Raw genomic sequence first — 27,927 nt, forward strand, 5'->3', positions numbered from 1 at the left:
GTGAGAAGGCAGAAGGGCAGAGCAGTGGAAGCAGGAAAGCTCTTCCACTCCTTGTAAGAGCCAAAACTGAGAGGGGGAGGGAAAATACCCCGAAAATTGGATGGTCCCAGATTCCTAGGAAACAGGAAGAACAGTTCTTAGGGTCCCCTTTCTTCAAGGAGACATGGCAAGGGACTAACTGATTTCCCCAAGTTATAAAGTTGATGATATACAACAGAGAAAGCCCAAGTTTTGTGAGTTTGTCTTATTAAATTTTTTTTTTGACTGAGGCCAGGGCAATAGCACAGTGGTAGGGCATTTGCCTTGCATGCAGCTGCCCAGGATGGACCTGGGTTTGTTCCCCGGCATCTATATGGTCTCCAAGCCAGAAGCAAATTCTGAGTGGATATCCAGGAGTAACTCCTGAGCATCACTAGTTGTGGCCAAAAAAAAAAAAAAAAAAATTGGGGGCCACACTGGGTGGTGCCCAGGGATTACTCCTGGCTCTGCACTCAGGAATCACTCCTGGTAAGCTTCGGAGATCATATGAGATGTCGGGGATCAAACTCAGGCTGATAGGGTGCAAGGCAAGCACCCTACTTGCTGCACTAGGTTTTGTGAATCTAAAAAAAATAAATGCTACTTAATTTTTCCCCCTTTTTCCCTTTTTCTTCCTACTTTTTTTTCCCTGTGAGAGACAGTGGGTGAATTCTGACTTTGAATCAAAATCAGGAAAAGCGAATGTTCCCAACCCATAAACTCCATGAGGTCAAATGCTCAGAATAACAGGGTAGACACTCACCCCAACATCTGACTGGTTTGCTCACAGAAATCATGAATGGACCCCAAAGGTCCTCTAGCTAGCTTCCTCCTTACCTGCCTCCTTCAGAACCCAGAGCTGGGACTGGATTGGGGAGAGGAGCAAAGGCCCTAGGAGAACCAGCAAGGACTGAGCAGCCCCACTTCCATCCTGGGGCCTCCCCAAGGAAGAGACGGACACCCACCCACACACACTCTCTCCTGGGCAGTATCCCTCCTCCCTTTGCCTTCTAGGGCTTGTGCTGCTGGAAAACCTTAATTCCCAGTTGCTATGACAACAACAGGAGGCAGTGGCTTACAGCAGGGGTGGGGGATGGAGGGAAGCAGCTGGCAGTGCCCACTACTAACCACGGATGAGCCCTGAGTGGTAAAAAGACACACAGCTTCACCTTCTCAATTTCTCTCCCTGTCCTTCCTCAGGTTCCCAGCCTCCTCTCAGGCCCGGCCAGGCCCTGGAGCTCAGGTAGCTAAAGTGGCAAAGTGAGGGGCAGGAGCAGAGCGAGAGAATGCTCCTTCCTCCCGGACCTGCCCTTGAAGACCAGGGAGAGAGGAGCGCACAGGGAAAAGAGAGCCAACCTTATAGGCTAGCACCCAGACCTGGAGAAAAGCTCTGAATCTGCAGTGCCAGCCGGTGCCCCAGCCTGAATCCCCTCTTTGCTGCCAACCTTTGCTTTATCTATTCCTAGAGAGCAGCCTTAAGATCCTTCCAGCCCCCTGACCCTAGACTCCTAACCCCGAGTCCTTGATGTCTGGTTGTCCCTACAGAGGTCCTCCTGTCTCGGAGCGTGAAGGTGGGTCCTGGCCCCCAAACCACCCGGCAGAGCAGGTCGTGCCCGCCACGACTCTCCCGAAGGGGACTCTGTTCCCACGGCACCAGCTGGTTCTACCCTACCCCCACCCCGGCCTGGGAGAGGCGGAGCCGGCGGGGCCCAGGGAAGCACAGCGGTGCCAGGCGACCCAGCCTGGCTGCCAGCCAAGGTTTCGAGGTCCCACATCTGGGCGCGCGCACCTCGTCTTCCCAAAGCCCGGGACCCACCTGACCAGCTCCGCTTAACCTCGGGGCGGTGCACGGCACCCCGAAAGTGCTAGGTGGCCTTCAAGGGGGAGCTTTACCCCCCCCCCCCCACCTTCCGCGCGTCGCTCCATCACTCCCCATACAAAGAGATGCAGCAGGAGAGACGGGTCTGATGACAAAGGCGCGTTGGAGACAGACAGGTGGTGAGGAAGGAGTGGATGGACAGATTGAGGGGCCACCGGAGAAGGGGGATCGGGAGGTCTGCTGCACTCCGCACCAACTATCCAAATCTCACATGTCCCCCACCCACCCCGCCTGCCATCCTGAGCGCACCCCGAAGTCGCAGGGCGCTAGGACCTAGGATGCTGGGGGGGGGGCGTATAACGAGCCATCAAAGAGGTTCTTTGCAGCGCCCGCAGGAGTGGAGCTGGGGAGGGTGATGAGGTCACTAAATCCAGGCACCCCCCTTTCCCTCCTCCGTCATCTCACCTTGCCCCACCGCCCCTCTCCTCGGGTGACCTAACTTTCGGACCCTGACACCCCACTGAGATTGCTGACAGCCCCAACCCTGGTCTCCAATCTTAACCCTAACCACGCGACCCCCCGCGCCCCGTTCTCCAGGACTGGAGAGACCAAAGCAGCAATGCGCCCCCCTCTTTCCCAGGGCCCCCTCCCAGGGACGATCGAGGCTGCTCAGGGGACCCCCAAAACCTCAAGCTCGCGCCCCAGCCCCCCGGAAGCTCCACGAGTGCGGTGCTTACGTAATGCGGGGCTCCCAAGTCCCCAGAATGCGCACAGCCCCCGGAGAGGCCGCGCAGGTCCCCGGACCCCCCACATTGTGCGCTGTGCCGGGCGCGCCCCAGAGTTCTAGCCGCCGGGCCGTGGACGGCGTCCGTGGGCAGCACGGTTGGGGGGTCTCTCTAGGAGACTCCCCCAAAAAAAGAGATCTGGGAGGGAAAGGATGGGAGAGGGGCAGCCCAGGGGAAGAGGCGCAGCAAGATTGAACCCGAAGAACATTCTGGCCCGCAAGGACCAAGCCGAGGGGGGAAATGAAGATCGGGACCCCCGAGTGGGAGCTGGACCGGGCCTCGGGGTGGGGGCGCCTACCTGCGCCCCGGGGAGCCCCAAGCTCCGCTCTGCGCTGCTCTCTCTCTCGCCCGCTGCTCCCCGCGCTCTTAAAGCGGCCTCCGCGGCGCCAGGGGGCGGAGACCCGAGCCGTGCCGAAGGTGGGGGCCCCCCCGGACGCCCGGACCACCCGAGAAGGGCGCTCAGAGAGCCCCCCGCCGTGGGGTTTGGGAGACGAGGCTTAGCCCTGGGCCTCCGGGTCTCCCCAAGCCGGGAAAGTGCGACCGGGAACCTGTGCGCACCAGCAGCCCTTCAAAAGGCGATGACCAGAGTCCTCTGTCCCCCTCGGCCCCCCGTTTGCACCCCAGTTTGTTCCAGTGCCCGTGGCTCGCCTTTCCTCTCATTCAGCTTCCCAGTTGGGTTGAATTAGAGTTTAATTAGATAACCCCCGAGAGAGAGAGAGAGAGAGAGAGAGAGAGAGAGAGAGAGAGAGAGAGAGAGAGAGAGAGAGAGAGAAAGAGAGAGAGAGAGAGACGGACAGACAGACAGACACACAGACACAGGCAGGCAGGCAGGCAGACAGACAGATAGATAGATAGATATACACTGCAAAAAATAATAAAATAAAAGAGCAAGAGATTCAACCTCTTAGAGAGCCGGGGACGCAGGAGCAAGCTGTTAAGGAATCGAGGCGAAGAATGGAACCCGAATAATCTGACTTCCCAATATTTCCCCCAAAATGGAGAAACGTCTTCGCAAAGAAGTTGAGACCCTATTTTCTGCCCAGGGAGGAGCTTTTCTGCATCCTGGTCTGCAGAAAGATGGAACTCACGCTCCTTCCTCAGGATTCCATGCCAAGAAGGAAATAAAGGGTTAAGCTTATGGCCCGCCTCGGCCCAGCCTCCTGCAACGCCCCCAGTAAAGGTTTCTACAGCATCCACAGCATCCAAATGGATAAGGGAGCTCTGAGCCCCGCCACAGCACCCCTTTCTCCGTATGCAAAGCTTTGAGTGCTGTCCCTGATTTCCCAGACTTCAGCGGCCCCTGCCCATTAATCTCAAAAAGCGGTGCTATGCCTCCAACTTTAAATGGACCCCTAGTTCAGAAAGGGGCCACAGGGGCTGAGCTCAATGTGTTGCCAGGATTCGATCCCTCACGGTCCCTCAGTCCTCCAACACTGACAGGGGCCAGGAGGGCGGACCTCCAGCACTGTAGGGGTGTGGCCCCAAATATGACAGAACCACTTACTGGAACCTAGTTTGAAATGTTCAGAAATGTGTTTTTTTTTTTTTTCTTGAGAATTCCACCTGAAAGCAGGAGGCCCTGAATCTCCAGGGGGTCATCTCACTCCTGAGTTTTGGAGGGTACAAATCTGGGGTGAGCATCTGGGGAAAGCATACCATTTAATCAAACTCTGATGTAGGGATTAGAGTACTTGCCTTGCTTCCGACATTTGGTCCAGGAGCACAGCCAGGGGGGATCTCTGAGCACTGAGCCAGGGGTAAATCGTGAGCATCGCTGTATGAACCTCCCGGCCTCCCAACCACCCCTGTTCCCACCCCCCCCCCCCCCCAAAAAAAAAAAAAAAGTCCTGAAGAAGAAAATTGGCTAGCGATCCCAGGTGGTAGGGATTTGAATTGCAGGATTTGATCTGCAATTTCCGGAGCAGCCTTCCTTTGCTTTCGAAGCGCTCGATCCTCTAAATTCACCTGTATCTCTTAGTTCAGCAAGCGTTCCTATTAGAAAGAAAGAAAGAAAATGATTTTATAGAGTGACATCTCCTCAAGATGTTCAGGTCTTCGTACAAGTAATCAAGTACTTTTGACTCTCAAATAGTCTCATGATGTTACTGAGAAACAAGGCCTGATGCAGTGTAGCTTCCCTTGTTTCTGTTTCAGATAAGGTGCCAGCTTCAGCAAAATGGAGTCATTCTCAAAAAGAAGCTCCTTGTCTCCTAAATTCCATAGTCTGGGGTGGAGGTAGAGGCCAGGTGATGGGGGTCAGACCCAAAAAGCATTTTCTGGTGGCATCATAGAATGGTATTATAGACGTGAAGTTAAGTGTTCTAAGTTGAGGCCCCCAAAGGAATGAGGGTGTGCTATTTTTGGTAAATATAGCCCTTGGGAAAGGAATAGAATTTTAGAGCATCCACAGAGCATCCCCTGGTAGTTAGGGGATCCCCGTCCTGCTGAAGTTAGGAGGGGCTATGGGATGAGAGATGATCCCTTCTCTTTTTGAATTTGCAATTGACTTCATCTTCCCTGTCTCCAGAAAGAGAAACAGCTCTGCTTCCTTGAAATTTTCTTCCAGAATTTTCTTCTAGTGAATATTTATCTCAGAGATTTGAGAATTATAACCCAGCATGGTCTGAGGTCTGTAAGGAATCATCTTGCATTACCAATAATGGCCAGCAGGGGCCGCCAACAGCTAATCCTATCTTCCAACACCCCCTTGCTCCAGCTCATCCTACCCCTCCAATTTAGAGACTTGTCCTGAAAACCTTTCCAATTGGCTGTATCTTTCCATTAAAAAGAGAAAAATCTCGGAGGCAGGGTCTGTGGACCTCAGTTCAATCCCCATCTCCAGAAGTGATCCCAGAATACAACCACAAGTGACCCTCCACTGAATGTGGCAAAAAAAAAAAAAAAGTTTGAAATCTTCACACACACAATTTTCTACTTTCCTTCGTGTTTTTACTGTGTGAAGAAGGGAGAGTAAGAACTATAGGGCCATACTCATTTAGTTTTAGGGCTCACACACACTCTGATAGTGTTCACTGGAGACACACGCCCAGACGCAGAGTTCCCACTCCCCCAGTTATTGCTCTCACACAAGCGCCTGGCTGCGCTCTGAGAACTGCACATTGCTGTGGATCGCAAATTGCAGATGGCAGAACTTCCGGGACTGCATGGGGCACATGCAAGCGGCTCCAGAAATGGAACTCACGCCTGGCACTTCTAAGACCGGCTTTTTAGTCAGGACCGTGTCCTGCCACCCCCCCCAACACACACACACACACACACACACACACACACAAATATTTGGAGGGATCATAACAGGTAGTGTTTGGGGCTTACTCCTAGCTCTGTGCTCAAGGATCATTCTAAGTGGTGCTCAGGAAACCATATATGGCGCCTGGAATTGAACTCAGGTTGGAGCATGCAAGGTTAATGCTTTATCTGCTATACTATTTCTCTAGCCCCAGAATAATCTTAGGTGATTCTCTTTAAAACTACAAGTAGGGGCTGTTGTATTAATTATTAAATATAGAGAGTCCTAAAGATGGATGGATGGATAGATGGTGAGGCCTTTCTCAGCCCAACGCCTGCATCCCCTTTCAGCCTGGCGGGTCTGTAGGTTCAGGATAACGGTGAGAAAATTATCCACAGCAGTCAGATTTCAGGAGACATGAAGTTTTATTAATAAGGCCCTAACTGACATGTGCATATTTTACATGGCTTTTTTTGTTTGTTTGTTTTTTGTTTTTTGGGCCACCCCGTTTGACGCTCAGGGGTTACTCCTGGCTATGCGCTCAGAAATCGCCCCTGGCTTGGGGGGACCATATGGGACGCCGGGGGATCAAACTGCGGTCTGTCCTATGCTAGCGCTTGCAAGGCAGACACCTTACCTCTAGCACCACCTTCCCGGCCCCATTTTACATGCCTTTTAAGCTAAGCAGCCTCAACCTATGTCTCTCCTCTCCAAGCTGCTACTTCCTGCCGAGTCTTCTCTCTCCTACCCCTCAGGCAACCCCTTTGTTACCAACCACACCCCTCCCATTCAGGTAAGATAGACAGGAAGTTTGGGGGGTACAGGGGGGCAGAATGGTAGTACAGAGGGTAAGGGGTATTGCCTTGGAAATAGCTGACCCAGGTTTGATCCTTGGCATCCCCTCAAACTTCACCAGGAGTGATCTCTGAGTGCAGAAACAGAAGTACTGATGAGTGTGGACCCCCTCCAAAATTTTTCATTATTTTCTGGATACACTCTCAAAGGATTATTTTGTGTATCTCTAGGTACACCTACCCCTGGAAAGCACAATTCTTTTTTTTGGGGGGTGGGGGGTCACATTCGGCAGCGCTCAGGGGTTACTCTTGGCTCTATGCTCAGAAATTGCTCCTGGCAGGTTCAAGGGACCATATGGGATGCCTGGATTAGAACCACCGTTCTTCTGCATGCAAGACAAATGCCTTACCTCCATGCTATCTCTCCGGCCCCTGGAAAGCACAACTCTAAAGGAAAAGTCAACCTGTGCCCCCCAGCGCCAGCTTTAGCAACAAGTGCTGAAAGTCAGCCTTGTTCCTCCAGCTCAGCTGGGGGGTTTGGGGGAGCTGGGGTGAAGCAAGGAATATATGGGGTTGGGGAGAAAAATGAGAGGAAGTGACCCCCTCTTGGTTCTGCTGCCAGACCCTCCCCACCAGGGCTCAGAAGAGAGAATTGCATGATTTAGTGTGCCCCACATTATCCTGGGCATTATGGCAAAAAACCCTGGCATCCTGCTTCAGTACAAGGCTCATATCACAGCCTGGACCCCAGAGACCATTGGGGGTTCCCCACTGAATTCCCTAGGCTCTCCCCGTGCTGTGTGAACTCTACCCATTTGTCCCTTGGAAGTTTGGAGAAATTGCGGCATAATTTATTTCCTAAATGTCTAGAGCATTTTCCTAGTCACTTTCCTGCTCTGTTAAGATCTAGGAGCCAGGGGCTGGAGAGATAGCATGGAAGTAAGGGGTTTGCCTTTCATGCAGAAGGCGGGTGATTCGAATCCCAGCATCCCGTATGATCCCAGGAGCGATTTCTGAGCATGGAGCCAGAAGGAACCCCTGAGCACTGCCGGGTGTGACCCAAAATCCAAAAAAAAAAAAATTAAAAAATTTAGGAGCCAGAGAGATTCCTTGAGCCCTGAGAGATAGTACAGTGGGCAAGGTGTTAGGCATGGCCAACCAGTGTTTGATCCCGAGCATTCCATATGGTCCCAAGCACCAGTAGGAGTAACAACTGAGTACAAAGCCAAGAGTAACCCCTAAGAATCACCAGATGTGGCCCACTCCCCTACTAATTTGCATTCTTCAATTTTCAAAAGCCTTATCTCAAAATCACACTGTTATACCGTAGCTGGGGGTCTACTCTGGCCCTGACATCCTTTGCTCCAGAGTTACCCTAGGATTGGAGTGGGGTTCCTACCAGGGTTTGCATGTGGATTCGTTATCTTGAACCTTGTACCAACTTATCGAGGTGGGGAAACACGTGGCCCCATTTTACAGATGAGGGCAGTGAAGCCAGAGGGACAGAGCAGCTGGCCCAGAGATCTTACCCTAAAAGATGGAGCTGGTTTCTGAGGGCCCCTGGCATCAGTTCCAGCAACACCCAGCACCTCCTCCACAGGCCCCGTCAGCCTTGGTTTGCAGAGGAAGAAATAGGTTTGAGTTGTGTGATTATGCCAGGATCCCATTGCTCAAGTCACAGATCTCTGCTGAGCTGGAATTGGCTTCATTTTCAGTCAGACACTCTTCAAAACTCACCAAAACAACAGAACATAAATAGCATTTAAGTAGGACTGACTTTCAGACCGTGTATATCTTCATCAGCATTAAAAGCAATAAGCACCTAGAAACAATTTCTAGTCTTCCTTGTTAATCCCTCTATTATCCATGAAGCTTAATCTAATCTTGGTTTATCTAGACTTGATTAAAATACCTTTACTAATGCGCCCTAAATCTTTTATTCACTTGGCATCAGACCCTGGACTTGAGAGCCACCCGCAGCATTCAGGAGCAGCTGGCAGGGCTGCTGGGGTGCAAGCACCTCCTCCTGCCTCCAGAGCAGAACACTTGCATATTTTGTCTGAGTTTTCTCTCCTGTAAAATGGGGCGAAGGGGGATTGGAGTAGAGGAACGGATTTTAGGAGACAACTTCCCAGCCTGCTCATAAAGATGAAAAACCTTTCTAGGATGAACAGATGAAGGAACGAGTACTGGAATATGGTACTGGAGTATGACTGAAACTCAGCCATCAACAACTCTGTATTTGGGGCCGGGCGGTGGCGCTAAAGGTAAGGTGCCTGCCTTGCCTGCGCTAGCCGAGGATGGACAGCGGTTCGATCCCCCGGTGTCCCATATGGTCCCCCAAGCCAGGAGCAACTTCTGAGCACATAGCCAGGAGTAACCCCTGAGCATTACTGGGTGTGGCCCAAAAATCAAAAAAAAAAAAAAAACAAAAAACAACTCTGTATTTTATGGTGATTTGATTTAACAAAAACAAACTTCCCAGGAGGCCAGAGCAATAATACAGTGTGTAGGGCATTTACCTTGGACTTTCAATGTGGGTTCAATCCCCAACACCTCATAAGGTCCCCTAAGCCAACCAGGAGGGATTCCTGAATGCAGAGACAAGAGTAAGCTCGGAACATAGCCAGGTATGGACCAAAAGAATAAACAAAATAAACAAGCTAAAAACACCTTTTCAAGAGTCAAAACAATGGTTCCAAGGACTAAAGCACTTGCTTTGCAGGTGGGAGACTCCAGTACTCGACCACTGCAGGGCACAATTCTCAACACTGAGTAGTGAGAGGGAAGAAATTCATTCCTGAGTGTGGTCCCAAAACAAATAAGCAATAAAGAGGGTGGGTGGAGGAATAGCACAGCAGTAGGTTGTTTGCCTTGCATATGGTTGATGCAAGACAGACTCGGGTTTGATTCCCAGCATCCCATATGATCCCCCAAGCCTGCCAGGAGTGATTTCTGAGTGCAGAGCCAGGAGTAACCCTTGAGCATCACCAGGTGTGGCCCAAAACCAAAAAAAAAAAAAAAAAAATGTCTATCACACACCTTTGGCCATTGTATAAATGAGACTTCATTGGCTACACAATAATTTTCACAAATGAGCTTGTTACTGTATTTTTTCTTCTTTTTTCTTTCTTTGTTTTCTTCCTTTCCATTTTATTTTTTATTTCTATTTTCTTTCAATAGCGTTGTTTTCGTTTATCTGAAACAAATGCATTATGATCAACTATGCCAACTATGTGATGCATTTTCTTTAAATAAATAAAAAAAAACATTTTAAATGGGGCCATCACTGAGTTTCCTTGGCTTTAGAAAGTCGTGCCACAATCCTTATTGCTTCTCCTGTATCTGAAGCTGAGGCCACTCTCAGAGACACCCCCATTTGGAAGTGAGAAGGAAAATGATCTTCTGGACTCTCCCTCTAACTCAATGGTCCTCAAACTACGGCCCGTGGGCCACATATTGTATTTATTCCCATTTTGTTTCTTCACTTCTAAATAAGATATATGCAATGTGCATAGAAATTTGTTCATAATTTTTGTTTTTACTATAATCTGGCCCTCCAACAGTCTGAAGGACAGTGAACTGGCCCCCTGTTTAAAAAGTTTGAGGACCCCTTAAAACTTCACAGAATAAGCCAGGCTACCACATGCATGAACCTTCTGCGTCACAGAAGACTGTGTTCTGTAAGACTTCAGTTCTATGGGATGCCTGGTAGAGTCAAAGCCAGACACAATAAATTGCTGGGTACCTAGGGTAGAGGGGATAGATTCTCAGTAGGGTAATAAATGTTTGTAAACTGATGATAATGGCTGCACAGCTCTAAGCTTTATGAATGTACCATAAACCAGAGGACTGTCTGCTGTAAATGGTTCCTGGTACGACCCCAGCTCCTGCACTGGGGCCCACCAGCCCTTAGAGAAAAGAGAGACTCAATCAACACTGTGGAGTGTAAATGTCAAGTGACTCAAGACACTAAAACAAGACACCCCCCCCCATGGCTCCTGCTCTGGAAATTTCCAAATCACTTCCTTTTGCAAAGTTAGGAGAGATCTTAAGAATAACTAAGCCTCTGTCCAATCTGCTCTGGGATTCAACACAAATGCTTTTCTCTGATCTAGGTTAAGGCCTTGGAGTGAGGGTCATGGTGGGACATGAAGAAGATGAACTCTGATCCCAGGCAGCTGATAGTTCCTCCAGTCTCCTATGGTTTGACCCAAATCATCAAAGGGATAACCTGCAACCAAAGATTAGAGTATAAGGCTCTCAGAACCAAGGGTGGATGGGCCAGAGTGATGGTACTGTGGGTAAGGTGCTAGTCACAGGTGGTTAAACTGGATTCAATCCTGAGCATTGCCAGGAGTGATCTCTGAGCACAGAGCCAGGAGTAAAACCTGAGTACCACTGGATATGCTATGCCCCCCAAAAGAAGACCCAAAGACTGTAAGGATGGAAAGACCCAGGACCCAGGCCTGGTTTTGGGGGAGGAGGTTTGGATAGGGAGGGGTAAGGAAACGATAGCAAAGTTGATGCAGAAAGATCCAGACTTATAATCGGCATTCTCCCTCTCTCACTGAGGTTCTTCCTCACTTTACTACAGATTCTGTGTTTTGGGGGGATCCACACCTGGTAAGACTCAGGGGATCACTCAGGAATTACTCCTGGGACCATATGGGATGCCAGGGATCAAACCTGGCATCGTGTGTGCAAGGCAAGCAGCCTACCTGCTGTGCTATCTCTCCAGCTCACCACTCCAGCAGCTTTGCTCCCAGCTAGGAAGCTGTCTTGTTATACCCTATCAGCATGAAAATAAATTCATTCCCAGATTCTATACATTCTGGTTTTTTTTTTTTTTTAGGTAGATGATTACAACGAGAAACTGAAGCAATAGTACAGCGGGTAAGTGCTTGCCTTGCATAGGGCTGACCCAGGTTCAATCCCAGGCATTCCATATGGCCTCCTTGAGCCTGCCAGAAGTAATTCCTGAGTGCAGAGCCAGGAGCAAGCCCAAAGCATCAACGGGTGTGAAAAAAAAAATAGATGAATACAGGGGCTGAGGATGTGGCTCAAGTGGTAGAGCACAAACTAAGCACAAGCAAAGAAACTCTGATTTCAGTTCCTGGAACTCATGGCCACACATACACCCCAAGCACCACTGGGGATGGCGTCTGACCAAGGGAGAAAATTGCCATGTAGGTAGATATTCCACAAACATGGCACAGGTCCTGCTCCCACACCAGCAGCATCTATGGACCATGGAGACATCAAAGCATAGCTTCTTCTCCCAGAGAGCTGCTGGCCATCAGTATTACTGGGCAGCAATTCAGATCAGTATTCACACAGTCACTAGGGCACCAATGAGAGCTTCAGGGACCCAGGGCAGAGCAGGGAGGGGTCAGGGTGGCTTTCTGGAGAAGAACTGCCAGAACTGAGAGCTGGTGGAATTCTGTCATGCAGAGCAACTTATTGTAGAAAGAAGCAAAGGCAGGGGCTGAGAGATAGCACAGTGGTAGGGCATTTGCCTTGCATGCAGCTGATCCAGGACGGATGGTGGTTCAAATCCCAACATCCCATATGGTCCCCGAGCCTGCCAGGAGCGATTTCTGAGCACAGTCAGGAATAATCCCTGAGAACTGTTAGGTGTGACCCACCCCCCCCAAAAAAAAAAGAAGAAGAAAGAAAGAAAGAAAGAAAGAAAGAAAGAAAGAAAGAAAGAAAGAAAGAAAGAAAGAAAGAAAGAAAGAAAGAAAGAAAGAAAGAAAGAAAGAAAGAAAGAAAGAAAGAAAGAAAGAAAGAAAGAAAGAAAGAGAGAGAGAAAGAAAGAAAGAAAGAGAGAAAGAAAGAGAGAGAGAGAAAGAAAGAAAGAAAGAAAGAAAGAAAGAAAGAAAGAAAGAAAGAAAGAAAGAAAGAAAGAAAGAAAGAAAGAAAGAGAAGAAAGAAAGAAAGAGAGAGAGAGAAAGAGAGAGAGAAAGAAAGAGAGAAAGAAAGAGAGAAAGAAAGAAAGAAAGAAAGAAAGAAAGAAAGAAAGAAAGAAAGAAAGAAAGAAAGAAAGAAAGAAAGAAAGAAAGAAAGAAAGAAAGAAAGAAAGAAAGAAGAGAAAGAAAGAAAGAAAGAAAGAAAGAAAGAAAGAAAGAAAGAAAGAAAGAAAGAAAGAAAGAAAGAAAGAAAGAAAGAAAGAAAGAAAGAAAGAAAGAAAGAAAGAAAGAAAGAAAGAAAGAAAGAAAGAAAGAAAGAAAGAAAGAAAGAAAGAAAGAAAGAAAGAAAGAAAGAAAGAAAGAAAGAAAGAAAGAAAGAAAGAAAGAAAGAAAGAAAGAAAGAAAGAAAGAAAGAAAGAAAGAAAGAAAGGCAGAGACTGGACAGGAGGCACTGGGGTGAGAAAGATGCAGAGTCAGACAGATTCCCACCAGGGAAGAAACAGCCCTTGGGGAAGAGAAGTGGCTAAAGAGACCAACAGAAACTCAGATGCCAAATCAGAGGAATGATGGTCGGTGAAGGCCTTGGCCAGAAAAGGACAGCCCTCTTTGGCCATAAAAGAGAACCAGTGGCCCGAAGGTCTGGTCATTTAGAGAAATGTCCAAACATTTAGTGCAGTGAAAGCAGACACAAAGGGAACAGTGTTGTTGCTTTAATTCCTTCGAGCTCCCCAGCTGCTGAGTTCTTCTAGAGACAAGGGGTGGGCTGTTGCCTGGGGTCAGAACTGCTCAGTGCCGGAACAGAAACAAGCTGACTCTTCAATATGGGGTGGAGGGCACACACTGATAAAAATTTTGCAAACTCACAGAAGTTGTTGGGTTTTATGGGTGCAAATTAGTCTTCTATAAAGTTGGGTTTTGTTTATGTTTAACCAATAGACTACAGTGCAATTGAGAAGGCCCTTCAATGGTACCCAGGAAGTTGGACTCAGTACAAGAAATAATGGAGGTCTTATGAATCAAAGGACACCCTGTTGGCTTTGGGTGGTTTAGCAACAAACAAAACCCCAACTCAATCTAGTTCATGAGGAAAAGAGGACCCCTCTAAAGGGCCCAAGGATGACTCACAGAAGCCTAGGTGGACTTTAGGGTCAAAAGCCTGAGGCTCCTTCCCTCAGCTTTGCCCACGGACTGCCCCCATCCACACACATGCATCCCTATGACCTCACTCTTGGGTTCATTCCCCCAAGAACACAGGCCACTGTGTTCATAGAAGTAAGGTCATTTATGTAGGGACACACAGCTAGTTAGAGGCCATGTCATGCTTGGAACCCAAGTCAGGCTAATGCCCTGCTTGGCACTCTGACAGCCTCCTCTGGGTCCCCCAACAGGAACTGTGCCTGGAGAGGACAGCTGGCAGCCAGTGTGCTCCCACTTCCCCCCCCCCCCCACTCCTCCTCCACAATTCCACAGTCAAGACAGAGGCAGAAAGAGGAGAAGGAGGCCAGGCTGGGGAGAACGGAGCCATAGGGAGAAGGAGCAGGAACTGTCTCAGGCCAAGTTAGGGTGTCCTGTTGGCTGTGGGTTGGAGACTAGCAGGGCATTAAGGGTATGAAGGCGTGAGGCCCCTTTGCCAATCTAACACCAGCAGAACCACCAAGATTTCCTATTCCAGGTTTGAGGGAAGGTAGAGAAGTTCTTAGTCCCTTAGGATTAAGGGAGTTCAGAGGCAGAGGCCTTACCTTGCATCTGTGAAGCCATAAGTTTGACTCCCAGTACTGCACAGATAGAGGGAAAAGATTAAGGTTCTCAAACTGAGAGTTACCATTATGTGCCTGAGTTTTGTTATCTGCTTGGGCTTGTGATCACTGTTTGTCTGTGTTACTGGCAAGGCATTCCCAGGCCTGTGCCGAGATCATTCTCCAAACCTTTGGTAGTTTCTTGTTTACTAGGTACTAAGTGTCCTCCAGGGGGCAGTGGTGGCCAATTGAGGGGTCAGAGAGGGACAGTGGCTTTGGCCCTCAGGACTGCTGTGTCCTGCTCTCTGTGGGATGGATAACACTCTCTCTGCTCAGAAAATTCTGGAACTTCACTCTCCATGACCCAAACTCATCAGTCCCTCCCCAACAGCCCCCACAAACACACTCTGAAGTTTGAGTATTAGATCCAGACCTTCATTCACCCCTGTAGCTGCTGGTACTCAGCCTGTTCTATTTTGGGGTGATTTCACTGCACACGGGTGTGTGTGTGTGTGTGTGTGTGTGTGTGTGTGTGTGTGTGTGTGTGTGTGTGTGTGTGTGTGTGTGTGTGTGTGTGTGATGGCAGAAATGTCACCGGTTTGAGGTCTATGGAAGGACAGTTGCTGGGAATGTGTCAGGAGGCCCTTGGAGATGGTACAGTTGTGGGAGACAGATTGATTGTGGCATCACTGTTTGGATGGCAGAATGGGTACTGAACCCAGGAAAGGGAGGTGTTCTTTTCCCCAAGCCCACTTCTCTCTTTTTTGGATGTGGCACACCCAGCAATGCTCAGATTACTCCTGTTGGTGCTTGAGGAAGGACCTGCTGTCTTTATCGGTCCAAACTGAAGTCCAAGTGTCTCTGGGAGAGTGTGTGAGGAAAGTCCTTCTGGGGGCCATAAAGGTCCTCCTGCTCCTCACTTCTGGCTTTGACGGTCCTTTCCCCATGGAGGCTCCATCCCAGGAAGCCAGGAGGACTCACACCCTCTGCCCAGTCCACATGTTCAGGACATCAGCAGGGCAGGTCCTGGCTTCCTTCTCAGGGAAGTCCTCCTGGCAGCCCTCGGAAACCAGAGCAGGGTCCGAGCAGGACTGTGGAATTCATGCATAGGCTGGGTCTCGCTTCTCCATCCTCCTGCCTGAGGCCTCAGTGATTTTACCACTTTTTTTTTTTTTTTTGGTTTTTGGGCCACACCCATTTGACGCTCAGGGGTTACCCCTGGCTAGGCACTCAGAAATCACCCCTGGCTTGGGGGACCATATGGGACACCGGGGGATCGAACCGTGGTCCATCCGCTTGCAAGGCAGACACCTAACCTGTAGCGCCACCTTCTTGGCCCCGATTTCACCACTTTTTAGGCCAAGTTCTCTACAAATTTCCTCCCTTAGAGTCCCCCAAGCCTTCCTTCCAGATGCTTTCATAACCGTCAATAAGATGGAATGTGTGCAGCTGCTCAGCTGGGGCTACAGTGTGTACTAGAGAGTCTGAACCCATGCTCGGGTCCTATCTCACCTGCTTTCCTTCCTGGGGGCCTCACTACCATCCTAAGACGCTGGGGACCAGCACTCTTCCCACTTTCCCATCAGGACTCTGAGACTGGGTGATGCCCCTATCCCCAGGGGCAGAGGAGGGGAAGCTCCTGGATTCAAACTCATTTCCTTCCTCTGCCTCTGAAGTTCGCACTGTGGCCCTGGTAAAGCCTCTGCTGAACCCCCGGAACCTTCCTGCCCCAGAGTCTCCTCCCAGATTAGAGAAGGGTCAAGGCTGCATAGCTGACGTCATTTGCCAGGGGCACCAGTTCCAAGGGCCTCCTGCCACATTCCTAGGAACTGTCCTTCAATGGACTGACATTTCTGCCTTCTCTCTCTCTCTCTCTCTCTCTCTCTCTCTCTCTCTCTCTCTCTCTCTCTCTCTCTCTCTCTCACACACACACACACACACACACACACACACACACACACACCTCCATTGGCTGGGCCGCCCTTGCCCCCATGCAGGCCTTTAAGCAATAGAAAAGCTTTGGGAGTGAGAAAATGTGGGGTCAAGGCTGTGTCCCAATGATGCTCTGTGGGGTTGATGTTCTAGAGGTGCTGAAAGAGGATGACTCAGGGGTGTGACTCAGCAGTAAACTGCAGGACTGAGACCCAGGGTAGCCCTAGCACTGCACAATCAAATCAAATGTCGGAGTGACTCACTTCACTGAGTTGCCACATGACCTTGGGGACAAGAGTCCCTGTCTTTCTCTACAGAGGAGCTGACCCCACCCACCTTCTGGATCTTTCCAATACCCTCCTTCCCTACCTCCCCCTGGGGTTGCATAGAGAGATGGAGGCAGCAGGTGCCTTTGACTTGCTTTATTCAGCAGGAGCAGATGCAGGAGAGGAGCTGAGGGGCTGAGACGAGAGCTGGCGCCAGCACTACAGACCCATGGGGGCGGCTGCGTGCGGAGGACCCCACTCCCTGAAGTCCGGCGTGTCATCTCGATCTCTTTTCCCATACCTTAGGGACAGAAGAGGCGCTGGGGTGCCCAGTCCAGTCCCCTCACCCCACTTCCTTTCTGCCCAGGGGCACCCCCTGCCCAGGGAGGAAGCACACGCACCTGGGCCTAGTCACCATGTTGATGTATCTGCGGAGCTCAGCTGCATACTGGGCCATCTGCTCAGGAGTGGCATCATCCCCGGGGTAGGCAGGCTCCAGCGGGGCTCCCCTGGCACCCCGGGGGGGCTGCAGCAACAGGGCCAGGCAGGTGGACAGGAGCACCAGCGCAAGGCAGTGGTGCATGGCGGCCATCTGAGACAAGGTAGCGAGGAGAGATAGAGAAGAACCCTATGTGTGGGCCACTAAGTCCCCCACTCCCTGCAGCCCACCCCATCCTGGGCTCCCAGGACCTGATACCTTGCTCCCAGGTACTGCCTCAAGCCCAAGACCAAGCTGGGGACTCAGCACAGATAGTAGAACAAAGAAGGTGGGAACATGGCACAGACACATGATTTGTGACACTCGAGGCCTGGTGGCTCTGAGATATGGGAGGACTAGGCCTACAGGTGGGGTACATGGAATGAGCCTGTGAACCTAAGAACAAAAATCCACAATGCCCCCCCCCCCCAGTGCCTAGGGCAAGCCAGCCCTGGAGAAGACACTGGGGACTGTGTTCTATACCTTACATGGATTTGATCACTGGCCAGGTCTCCATACACCCCAATGTTGGCAGCGCCCACCTGTACCCTCAATTTCAGTCAGCCTGAAACTCTCCCCAATGATTTAAACCAGATTTAAACCAGATCTAATTTTGGGAGGATCATATCTAGCAGTGCTCAGAGGTTACTCCTGACTCTACACTTAGAAATTACTCCCAGTGGTGCTCAGGGACCATAGAGGATACCAGGGATCGAACCCTGGTTGGCCAACTGCAAGGCAAATACCATTTTTGTGTGTTTGTCTGTTTGTGTGTTTTGGGGGTCATACCCGGCGGTGCTCAGGGCTTACTCCTGGCTCTGTGATCAGAAATTGCTTTTGGCAGGCATGGGGGACCATATGGGATGCCAGGATTCAAACACCATCAGTCCTGGGTTGGCTGCATGCAAGGCAAATGACCTACCGCTATGCTATCTCTCTATATCTTACCAACTGTGTTATCACTCTAGCCCCTTGTCCAGATCTTGATTCAGAACCACTTGGGGTTCTCAAGTCCTTATGAATCATCACCCCATTTCAACCCCTAGCCCCAAAGTGCTTCCCCAAGTCTGGGGCACACTGAGCCCACTTACCCTGAGTCGTCAGTGAGCAGGTGGGCACTGGACTGAATGAGCACCTTCTGTAGGCTGGATGGGTCCCCTCATCCTCTGATGTACCCCTTTATAGTCCTCAGCCCCCCAGAGTCCCGCCTCTAGCCGGCCACTCTCACACCCCAGTTCTCCCCCTCCCACGCTGTCTCCCTGGTATCCACAGTGCCACCCTGGGGCCAGGGACAGGAGGGGGCCAGGGCAGTCATGTGGGTGCTAATGGCCTAAAGGATAAGACTGAACCACGTCAAAGTTCCCTGTGGGCCTCAATATTGACGTCTCTGCTGCCTTTTGGGACTCTCGTTGCAGGCCTCCCGGGGTTCACCTGAGTAGGAACTCAGGATGTTCTTTCCAGTCTGCAAATAAAAGAGAAGTGGAAGCCGGGTGAGGCCTCGTGTATGAGGGCAATGTGGAAAGCAGGGGGAATCCTTTGGCTTCCCTGTGGGGTACACAATGAGAATGAACAAGTCTGGCTTGGGGAAGCAGCTGAGCACATCTTTTTTGGGGGTCATACCCGGCAGCGTTCAGGGGTTATTCCTGGCTCTACACTCAGAAATCGCTCCTGGCAGGCTTGGGGAACCATATGGGATGTCGGAATTTGAACCACCGTCCTTCTGTATGCAAGGCAAACTCCCTACCTCCATGCTATCTCTCTGGCCCCCGAGCACATATTTGGTATCAATTTCTCAGAACCCTGTCCTGGGTAATACAGGACTCAGAGGTCAGAACCAGCATCTCTAGAAGACTCGTATTTTCCAAAGTTTTTTCTAGCCCAGCTGCTTTCCAAAGACCCAAGAACAACCTACTTTACGGGCTCCAAACTGGGGTTCAGAGATATTGAAACTGACTCAGTTCACACATTGCCCATCAGTGCCAGGTGAAGGCCCTGAAGTCTAGCCTGGAAAACTAGACTTTCTCCAAGTGGCGCTATGAGAATGTTTCTAGATCTCTCCATGTGAGTCTATGAAATGGGGGACTCAGACAGAGGATGCCTTTATTTCTAGGCCCGAGTTCTGGCTTCATCTGCCATTGGGGTCCCCACTGATCTCAACAGTCCTTCTCCCAGCCAAGAACCTCTGAGTGTCTCACTCAGCCTGTCCCCTCAGCTGAGCCCCCAGCTCAGGCACAAGTCCAGAAACTGACTGAGGCTAAATAAATATGCATTGAAGGAGCCAAAGAGATAGCAGAGTGATGGAGCATTTGCCTTGCATGCAGCCGATCCAAGACGAATGGTGGTTCAAATCCTGGCATCTCAGATGCTTTCCCGAGCCTGAGCACAGCTGGGTGTGACCCAACTCCTTCCCCAAAATGTGCACTGAAGCCTGAGAGCAAAGGCACCTGGCCCCAAGTCTGCTGAAACAGAGCAGGACACTAAATGCATGGTGGTAAAGGCATATCTCTGTGTGTGTGTGTGTGTGTGTGTGTGTGTGTGTGTGTGTGTGTGTGTGTGTGTGTGTGTGTGTTTAAGTGTGCATGTGTGTATGCTGGGGATAACTCCACTGGCAATAGGGGAACTCAAGTTCAAGTGTGGCCACTGACTAGCTCTGTGAGCCTGGGAAAAACAATTCCTTTAGCATCTCTGAGCTTCCACTCTCCTCAAGATAGAGCAAGCAATGGAAGGCTTTTGACTGGAGGCTTAGCTCTAAGGGTGAAGTAATACTTTGCATATAGAAAACTCAGGTCTAATTCCTGGTATTGCATTGACCCCAGGGCACAGAGCTGAAATGAGCACCCCAAAAACACTGACAGATATGGCTTTCTCCCACCTCCATCCAACCAAAGTTAAAGGGAGAGATTTATTACACATTCTATCTTGTTCCTCTCGATTCTTAGTTATGGTTACAAGAAAAACACTAATATCATCCTACATCAGTTTACAATTAGCCAAAACAAATGCTTTGTCAAAACAAAGCAAATATCAAGTCTCTGCTTGACAGAAAGGAGCACCTTAAGTTGGAGGTTGGTGACAGTGGAAAAGACAGAGTCAGCATTTTGCCACTAGGGGACGCCTGGCTTCAACCCCACACCTAGGAGCTGGGATGGTCCCAGCCTAGGAGGCAGGTTGGCCACTACACGCGTCAGCACACAGACAGATGGTGGCTCCCGGGACATTGACTCAAGTGCCCGGGACATTTATATTTTGGTCACAGAGGTAAACAGCCCTAAGGAATAGCATGTTCTCCGTAAATGTCAGCGGAACGTAGCTGTCATTTTTCTTCTTTGCAAACAGCAGCTTCCTCCCCTGGGTTCTCTCCTGGATGCCAAGGAGGCCATGGGAGCGAATGAGCTTTCTGAACTGCATGGCCATGCCCAGGACCAGCCTGTGAATCCAGGCCTGTCCAGACCAACTCAAGTGAAATTATAGGGTTCCTCCCCCCACTGCCTGTCCTCATGTGCTCTGAGTCACAGGGAGGTCTTCGGGCAGTGTTGGGATAAGGACATGATCATGAGACAGGAAGGCTCACCATAGAAACTTCTGAGGATACAGAGTGTAGGGAGATAGGGGGTCCCATATGGGGTTTCAAGGGTCCCTGATTAATGCACCTGAGGAAGCTGCCCTCACCTCCCAAATAGACCCTGAAGGAAGCAGAGATAGTACATCAGGTAGTACACTTGCCTTGCACATGACTGACCCAGGTTCAATCCCCAGCGTGAGAAGAGAGTGGACTTCAGATCATGTCTCTACAGAACCAAGAGGGAACAGGAGAACGAACTCTCCCTGGGGAAATCAGGAAAGGCCACCAGGAGGGGATGATCATTCCGTGAAGGATGGTCCTGATTGCAGAGAGGAAAGGACTGTGTGTGCAGTAAGAATGAGCAGGCCAGGGCCGGAGAGATAGCACAGTGGCGTTTGCCTTGCAAGCAGCCGATCCAGGACCAAAGATGGTTGGTTCTAATCCCGGTGTCCCATATGGTTCCCCGTGCCTGCCAGGAGCTATTTCTGAGCAGACAGCCAGGAGTAACCCCTGAGCACTGCCGAGTGTGGCCCAAAAACCAAAAAAAAAAAAAAAAAAAGAATGAGCAGGCCAAATGTTCAGGAGTCCAGGATGCTTGTACCAGGCCTGGACCACCCTCTCCTCCCACTGCAACCCTCCTTTGGGGAGTCAGCAGGGCAGAGGCATAGGTGGCAATGAGGCTGGGGGCATGTGCAAGACAGCCTGTACCCATGGGACCCCACACCACTATAAGCAGCACTCCTCCAGCAAGCAAGTATGAGACAAAAAGCTTTATCCCACTGCATGCCCAGGGTCTGGGACACTCACACCCTTCTTGCCCTTTTTCACCCCAGGATCTTGGGCTTTGGCATCCTGATTCATGCTCTCAGATCCCAGCTTTCCACCCAGGATTCAGTCCTACTGAACCACAAGAGAGAAGGCTGTGTTTGAGGAGGTAAGACAGGAACACTTTAGGCTCCCCTCAGACTTAGAAGAGAAGCAGGACACAGACATGGACAGATCAGTGGCCAGAGAGGGCAGGAGGAAGGCAGAGCAGGAACAATCCAGTTAGGCTTCCTGAAAGAAAAGGTCTGGAAAGGAAGGTATGCAGGCAGATAAACCAGGCTCTGGGCTTCCTCATGGTCAGGGTATAGATGGGGAGGGTTCTATTAGAATCACTCCAGTTCTAACACCCACAGTGCCTTTTGCCTCCAGTGTACAGTCAGAGAATGGCAGAAGTCAGGAAGGAGACATTGTCACCAGGGAGGCACCTTTAGTGACTCCACATCGTGTAAGCTCAGGGAAGTGAGTAGCCAGTGAGAGTATCATTCAAAATGGCCCATTTGAGCCAGAGAGATAGTATAACTAATAGGGTATTTTCCTTGAACGTGGTGGACCCAGCTCTGATCCCTGGCACTTCTTATATGCACCCAAGACCACTAGAAGTGGTTCCTAAGTGCAGAGCCAGAAATGAGCCCTGAGCACTGCCAGGTGTGGCTCCTACCCCCAAAAAAGGAAGGAAGGAAGGAAAGAAAGAAAGAAAGAAAGAAAGAAAGGAAGGAAGGAAGGAAGGAAGGAAGGAAGGAAGGAAGGAAGGAAGGAAGGAAGGAAGGAAGGAAGGAAGGAAGGAAGGAAGGAAGAACGATGGAAGGAAGGAAGGAAGGAAGGAAGGAAGGAAGGAAGGAAGGAAGGAAGGAAGGAAGGAAGGAAGAAAGGAGGGAAGGGAGGAGGGAAGGAGGAACGATGGAAGGAAGGAGGAGTGATGGAAGGAAGATGGCCCTTTCTCCTTTCCCTTAGCTCCCTAAAGCCCACCCTACCCCCACTGCCATGCTGGAGAGTAGCAGCACATCTGCTCAAGCCAGGGAGAGGACAGGTGGCACGAAACCAGTGGCCAGTGTCCCACCACCTTCGTCTTTGTTTGGACACCTCTGTCCCCATCTACTTTCCTTAGCTGCCTTCTTCCTGGCCTCCAGGACTCTCTGTTCCCTTTTCAGAAACTAGCCCCTTCTCACATTAGAACTGCTCTGAGATCCCAGGTCGGTTGGTTCACTCCCAAAGTCAAAGCTGCTACTTGGCAACTTTGGGCACCCCGCGCAACCTCCATCCGCCACCATCCAAACCTGGACCACAACCATGAACGGAAGGAATATATCAAAGCACCAATAGTTTAGTGAAATCTGCTCTTTATTTGGGGGTGAGGGGAGCCCTCCAGTGCAAGGAGAGGTTCACATCTCCAACCTTCCGCAGACCATGCGGGCAGGGAGAGAGAACCAGGTCCAGGGGGCAGGGGAGCACTTGCAGATGGGGGTGCTGAGTGGACATATCTCCCGGGTGGTCTTGGAGCGCATCACCACATGGAGGGGCTTTCTGGCCTGCAAGAGGAAAACACAGGAGTCAGGAGAAAGAGGGCTCAAATCTGGGGAAGGGCTGGGCGAAAATACTAGGTGCTGCCCAAGTGCCAGGGCAGAGGGTTCCAAGGTCAAGTTCCAGGGCACAGGTGTGTATATTGAGGCGATCCCTTTACCTCGACTTCACCGGGTCCTCTGGGTCAGTGAAGAGCAGTTTGAACAGAAGAGCATCAGAGATGTCCCGTTTCCCATACCTGGAGGGGTGGGCGGGGTTAAAGTGGATCACGCCCAATGACTGGTGAGACACGCCCTGGTAAGCCCACGCCCCTAACCACTTAGCCACGCCCTCCAGGTCCCGCGCCTGCGCTCACCGCTGCCGGGTGATGAGGTTGAAGTAGTGGCGCAAGGAGGTGTTGTAGCGCTTCAGCTCCTCCGGCGATGCATCCTGGCCCGGATGCTCGGGTTTGGTGGGGTAGGGCTGGACCAGAGGCCCCAAGCAGGCGAGCAAGGCCAAGAGCAACGTGACTGTGGCCGACCACGGCCTGCGCTCCGTCACCATCTAAGGGAGGCATCTTGGAGCGTGGGGTCCTCGAGCCTCTCACCCCAACTTTGCCCAGGACATTGGGAGGCTTGGGGCCCGTGCTCCAGCACCTTGGGCACGGCAGGGCTTTGGCCTCAGTTTCCTGATCTGTCAGCGAGTCATATGCCCTGCCTGTCCCCCCCCCCCCATGCTCTGAAGGGTCCCCACCACCCTCCTTTGCACTCTGCCACCTTCTCCCAATCTAGTTTCTCGACAATCCCAATGTCCACCACCCTAGCCTCAGTTTCCCCCACAAAGTAGCTCAGGATCCCACTTCTGGATCATTCCAGGATCAAGGCACTCACAGTGACAGTTCTAGAAGTGGAGGTGAGCGGGAGGCTGAGGGCCAGAGGCGTCCCAAGGGCTGGACTGGGCGCGTCAGGTCAGCTGTGGCCTCCTGTGCCAGGTAGGTGCCTTCCCGTGGGGTTTATATCCCCCAGGAAGGGAGGGAGTGGCGGGGATGGGGAGCAGGCAGGGCCCGCCCTCCTTCCCCCTGTCCCACCCCCAATCCTCCGCGCCCTGGCTAGATCTTTGAGTTTATACCCGGACGATGAGTGATGTCTCCATCTCCCAGGTGTTGAGGGCCAGTGGCCACTCTTAGTGGGGTCCCTCTGATGGGGTGTCTCTCCGGTATCCATCCCATCCCCTCATCAGCCACTCTTCTGGACAGTGAAAGGAACCGTTGCCTGGGCTAGCACCTCAGAGCCACTTCCCCTAGGACCGGGATCAGTGGGGACTCTTACCAGGCCCCATGGACCACCTTGGGCAAGAGCCCTGGACAAAACCCATGGGGGGCTAGGCTGTGCAGCTGGGGGGGTATCTTGGCTCCTGGCCCCAGAACTCTCCTCCTGGATCCCCAGTATGCCCCTGTCCTGGAGCTGGGAGATAATTCAAGGTGCTGAATGTGTCCCTGAGCCCTGGTTCCCACATGTCGCCCAAGCAGTGCTTGGGGCTGAGCACTGAACCATCCCACCCTGTTGTCCGACAATCTCTGGCAGTGACCCCTGGGGCCCCTGAGCACTGATTGAGGCCCCCAAACTAAAGAGCTGGAAAGAAGTGGGGAAACAAAACCGGGTCCCTTGGTAGACGCAGATGAGCTGGCCTCTGCTTCTAGTGTGCCTGAAAACCCACCTAGGTGTTGCTTTGGGAATGGGGTTCTGGGTACTGATGAGACTGGGGCTGCATAAAAAGTTATCACCTCCCAGTCAGGTCTATGCCCGGTAGTTCAGATCTAAAGTACCTGCCTGCACCTTCAAAGGAGCGAGGAGACAGTTTAATAAGTCCCTGCTGTATTCCGGGCAGCTTCCTCCTCATTTCACAGGCCAGAGGAGAAATGGCCAAGGCCCCCCCAGGATCCAAACAAGGAAAGGATACAGGAAAGCCCCATAAAGAGAAGCTTTCAGCCCTGAGAGAAACTGTGAGGCTCAGAGCAAGGCATGGAAGGAGTGGAAAGTCGGTGTGGGACCCCAGGACTGCACACCTCACACACCCACTTGCCCTCCATGGGAAGGAGGACCAGACCTCCTAGGAAAGCACCCCATTTGCAAGAGGTCCCATTCTGGGCCACCCCCTCCTGCCTAGCACAGATGGTCGTGGGTGTAATTTTTAGAGCTCTCATGAGGGGCAGCGCCAGGGCTCCATCAATCGCTTTTTATGGGTTCAACCACCTGCACTCTCCGGAAATGGTTCCTTATCAACCATTGGGCCCCACGTTCCCCACACTTCCAAGAAAAGCCAGGCCAGTCTGTTGATCAGGGACCTAGACGAGGACTGGGGACTTAAGCTGCACAGGAGGCCTGGCCAAGCAGCTCCACCCTGTTCTCAGGAGAAGTGGGGCCATGGGCTTGGGGGTACCTCCATGTGCAGAAACCAGCAGGGTCACTGGGCAGTCCTGAGCTGACTGAAAAGATTCTCACTCTCCTCAAAGGGCCCGTTTGGAAGTCCTGAAACACAGAACCAGAAACCTGGTACAGTCTGGAGAGAGTGGAAATGAAGGGTTCATCACAACCACAGGCAAGGGAAGCCCAGGTCTCACCCCAGGGCAGCCAGGGGGCCTGGATTCCTGGGGTCAGGATCCAGGTGAGAACTCAGCAGGCCAAAGGGAACAAAATGCCCAGGAGATGCCTCAAAGTGTTGAGCACAGGCTTGTCTGGAGGAGCACTGCTGGGAGTAGTTCCCAAACAAATAGACAAACAAATAGACAAACAAAATGAAGGGGACAAGGATGTGCCAGGACTGGGGGCTGTGCTGTGAACTGGAGCTCAGTATGCAGAGTCCAGAAGTGCCCCAGAAGGACCCCTCATGTGTTGGTGAGTGTGGAGTCAAGGACAGAGGAGGGAAAACAGTAGAGAAACCTAAGGCAGAGATGGAATAGATTTGGGGGACAGCCTCTGGAGAAGTCATTTTCCTGTTTTCCTCAGAGTGAAAGAGTTCCTCAGTGTTGGTCAGGACCCTCCCCAGCCTACACCCTGGCAAACCCTCCCCATTTTACCATTGCCTCACTCCCAGCCTCCTGCTCCACTCCCCAATTACAGGGCAGTTGAGGGGTCATTAATCAGCCCAGCTTGCTGAAGAGCTTATTCACCTGTTGACTAGTGGGAGGATGTCTGAGCCCTTGATCAGTGGGCTCAGCACCCCGCAACCCACCCTCATCACAGACCCAGGACTTAGTCCCTGTGAAACATGTGGGGGTATGGTGGGGAGCTTATATCTGTGAGGAAAGAAACTCCCAGGATTATTGTATTGTAGTTCTTGCCTCCAATTCGTCCTCAAATGGAAGAGGGCATAGATCATGGGTTCCCTTGATTCTCATTCTCAGAGCACTTAGCAAAATTACCACAGGAGCAGTGAGGGCATCCACTTGGGACTCTGCTGACCACTCATAGGCCCTGGAATCTCACAGGGCTGCTCAGGACAACAAAGAGAACTTTTCTATCCATGAAAAAATGTAAAAAGTAAATTATTTTTTCTCCCAGTGATCCTGGGGATTAAGCCCAGGACTGCACACACGTGGACAAGTGCTCTTCTACTTAGCCTAGTCCTGTGTTTAAGTGACTGTAGCCTCTGATTATAGGGTTTTTTTTGGGGGGTCACATCTGGCAGTACTCAGGGGTTACTCCTGGCTGTACACTCAGAAATCACTTTGGCAGGCTCGGGGATATGGGATATGGGATGCCGGGATTCGAACCACAGACCTTCTGCATGAAAGGCAAATGCCTTTACCTCCATGCTAACTCTCCGGCCCCCTCCGATTATGTTTTACCTTTTGTCCTGCGATGGGTTCCTGGGGACATGCTTCAGCAGCTCAGTCTCCTCCCAGCCATTCTCAAAATGCTTCACTTTGGGCCCGAGCACCTTTCTCCATAGTTTTCTTCTTCTCCATGTCACTATTCCTCATATGTTTCATGAAACCATCTCAGCCTTTAGCATGCCCAGAGTACTTCTCATGAATTCTAATTTTTCAGGCATGAGTCTGGTCTTGCACTTGTGGTTCACCACAATATCAACTGCAGACTGGGGAACAGTTTGGCAGCTTTACCAGTGAAAACTTGTAGGGTGCTCCTTTATGAATGGGCCATTATAGAACCCTTCTTGGGTTGAACAGAGTGTGGAAAAGGTGCACGCAGCTGACCCGGTTTAATCACTAGGACCACATACGGCCCCTTGATTACAGCAAGAATTGATCCTTGGGGCTGGGTAGGTGGCGCTGGAGGTAAGGTGTCTGCCTTGCAAGCGCTAGCCAAGGAAGGACCTCGGTTCGATCCCCCGGCGTCCCATATGGTCCACCCAAGCCAGGGGCGATTTCTGAGCACATAGCCAGGAGTAACCCCTGAGCGTCAAACGGGTGTGGCCCAAAAACCAAAAAAAAAAAAAAAAAAAAAAAAAAAGAATTGATCCTTGAGCACAGAGTCAAGAGTAAACCCTAGTGTCCAGAGCAATAGCATGACATTAGAGCTTTTGCCTTGCACGTGGCTGACCAGGGACAGACCTGGGTTTGATTCCCAGCATCCCATATGGTCCCCTGAGCCTGCCTGGAGCAAATTCTGAGTGCAGAGACAGAAGTAACTCCTAAGAACCACCAAGATTTTTATGTTTTTATAGTTTCAACTGATTTCTCAGTCACTCAGGAATTTGCTGCAGCTATACTTAATCTGTCCATTCTCATTCTGCCCCCCATTCCGGTGGTGTGGTAAGGTAAATTCCAGGATCAGCCTCAAGATAAGGACCTGGGGGCAGCCAACTTCATTACCAGAGTCCAGACACGGACTTGTCTCCCTGCCCTGGGGGAATTAGGTGGCTATGCTCTCAGTCAGAGTGAAGTTCTACCTTGAGTCTACTGCCTATCATGACTGAGCTTACTTAGCCTCTGGGTAGTTGATCTTTAAAATTATTTGTTCTTAGTCCAAGGTTAGGCTAGCAGTGGTTGTAATTCCTGGCATTTACTTTAGGGAACTGGCTATTCTCTAGGCCT

At 51.0% G+C, this 27,927-nt stretch overlaps 2 protein-coding genes across 3 annotated transcripts; both read right to left on the reverse strand.

Annotated features, from left to right (window-relative positions):
* Positions 1–16,728: 16,728 nt before the first annotated feature.
* PPY (pancreatic polypeptide) lies at positions 16,729–17,101 on the reverse strand. Its single transcript, XM_049768133.1, has 2 exons — positions 16,911–17,101; positions 16,729–16,810 (listed from the first exon to the last, which is right to left on the reverse strand). Exons 1-2 carry the CDS (start codon positions 17,099–17,101, stop codon positions 16,729–16,731), a joined length of 273 nt encoding a protein of 90 aa, XP_049624090.1.
* A 5,727-nt stretch (positions 17,102–22,828) lies between these two features.
* PYY (peptide YY) lies at positions 22,829–23,435 on the reverse strand. Of its 2 annotated transcripts, XM_049781535.1 has the most exons (3): positions 23,248–23,435; positions 23,053–23,130; positions 22,829–22,900 (listed from the first exon to the last, which is right to left on the reverse strand). In XM_049781535.1, exons 1-3 carry the CDS (start codon positions 23,433–23,435, stop codon positions 22,876–22,878), a joined length of 291 nt encoding a protein of 96 aa, XP_049637492.1. In that variant the 3' UTR covers positions 22,829–22,875. The 2 variants fall into 2 exon arrangements, with proteins under 2 accessions (XP_049637492.1, XP_049637501.1); XM_049781544.1 differs by lacking the exon at positions 22,829–22,900 and having other exon boundaries at positions 23,049–23,130.
* Positions 23,436–27,927: the final 4,492 nt, after the last annotated feature.

The sequence above is a fragment of the Suncus etruscus genome, chromosome 1 (genome assembly GCF_024139225.1).
Source record: "Suncus etruscus isolate mSunEtr1 chromosome 1, mSunEtr1.pri.cur, whole genome shotgun sequence".
In the NCBI taxonomy this organism is placed as follows: domain Eukaryota; kingdom Metazoa; phylum Chordata; class Mammalia; order Eulipotyphla; family Soricidae; genus Suncus; species Suncus etruscus.

Coding starts and splice junctions, on each gene's coding strand:
- PPY (XM_049768133.1), bottom strand. CDS start 17,101: ATGGCCGCCATGCACCACTGCCTTGCGCTGGTGCTCCTGTCCACCTGC. Junction 16,811..16,910: donor AACATGGTGACTAGGCCCAG/GTGCGTGTGCTT, acceptor TCTGTCCCTAAG/GTATGGGAAAAGAGATCGAG.
- PYY (XM_049781535.1), bottom strand. CDS start 23,435: ATGGTGACGGAGCGCAGGCCGTGGTCGGCCACAGTCACGTTGCTCTTG. Junction 23,131..23,247: donor AACCTCATCACCCGGCAGCG/GTGAGCGCAGGC, acceptor CCACCCCTCCAG/GTATGGGAAACGGGACATCT. Junction 22,901..23,052: donor GAGGACCCGGTGAAGTCGAG/GTAAAGGGATCG, acceptor TTCCTCTTGCAG/GCCAGAAAGCCCCTCCATGT.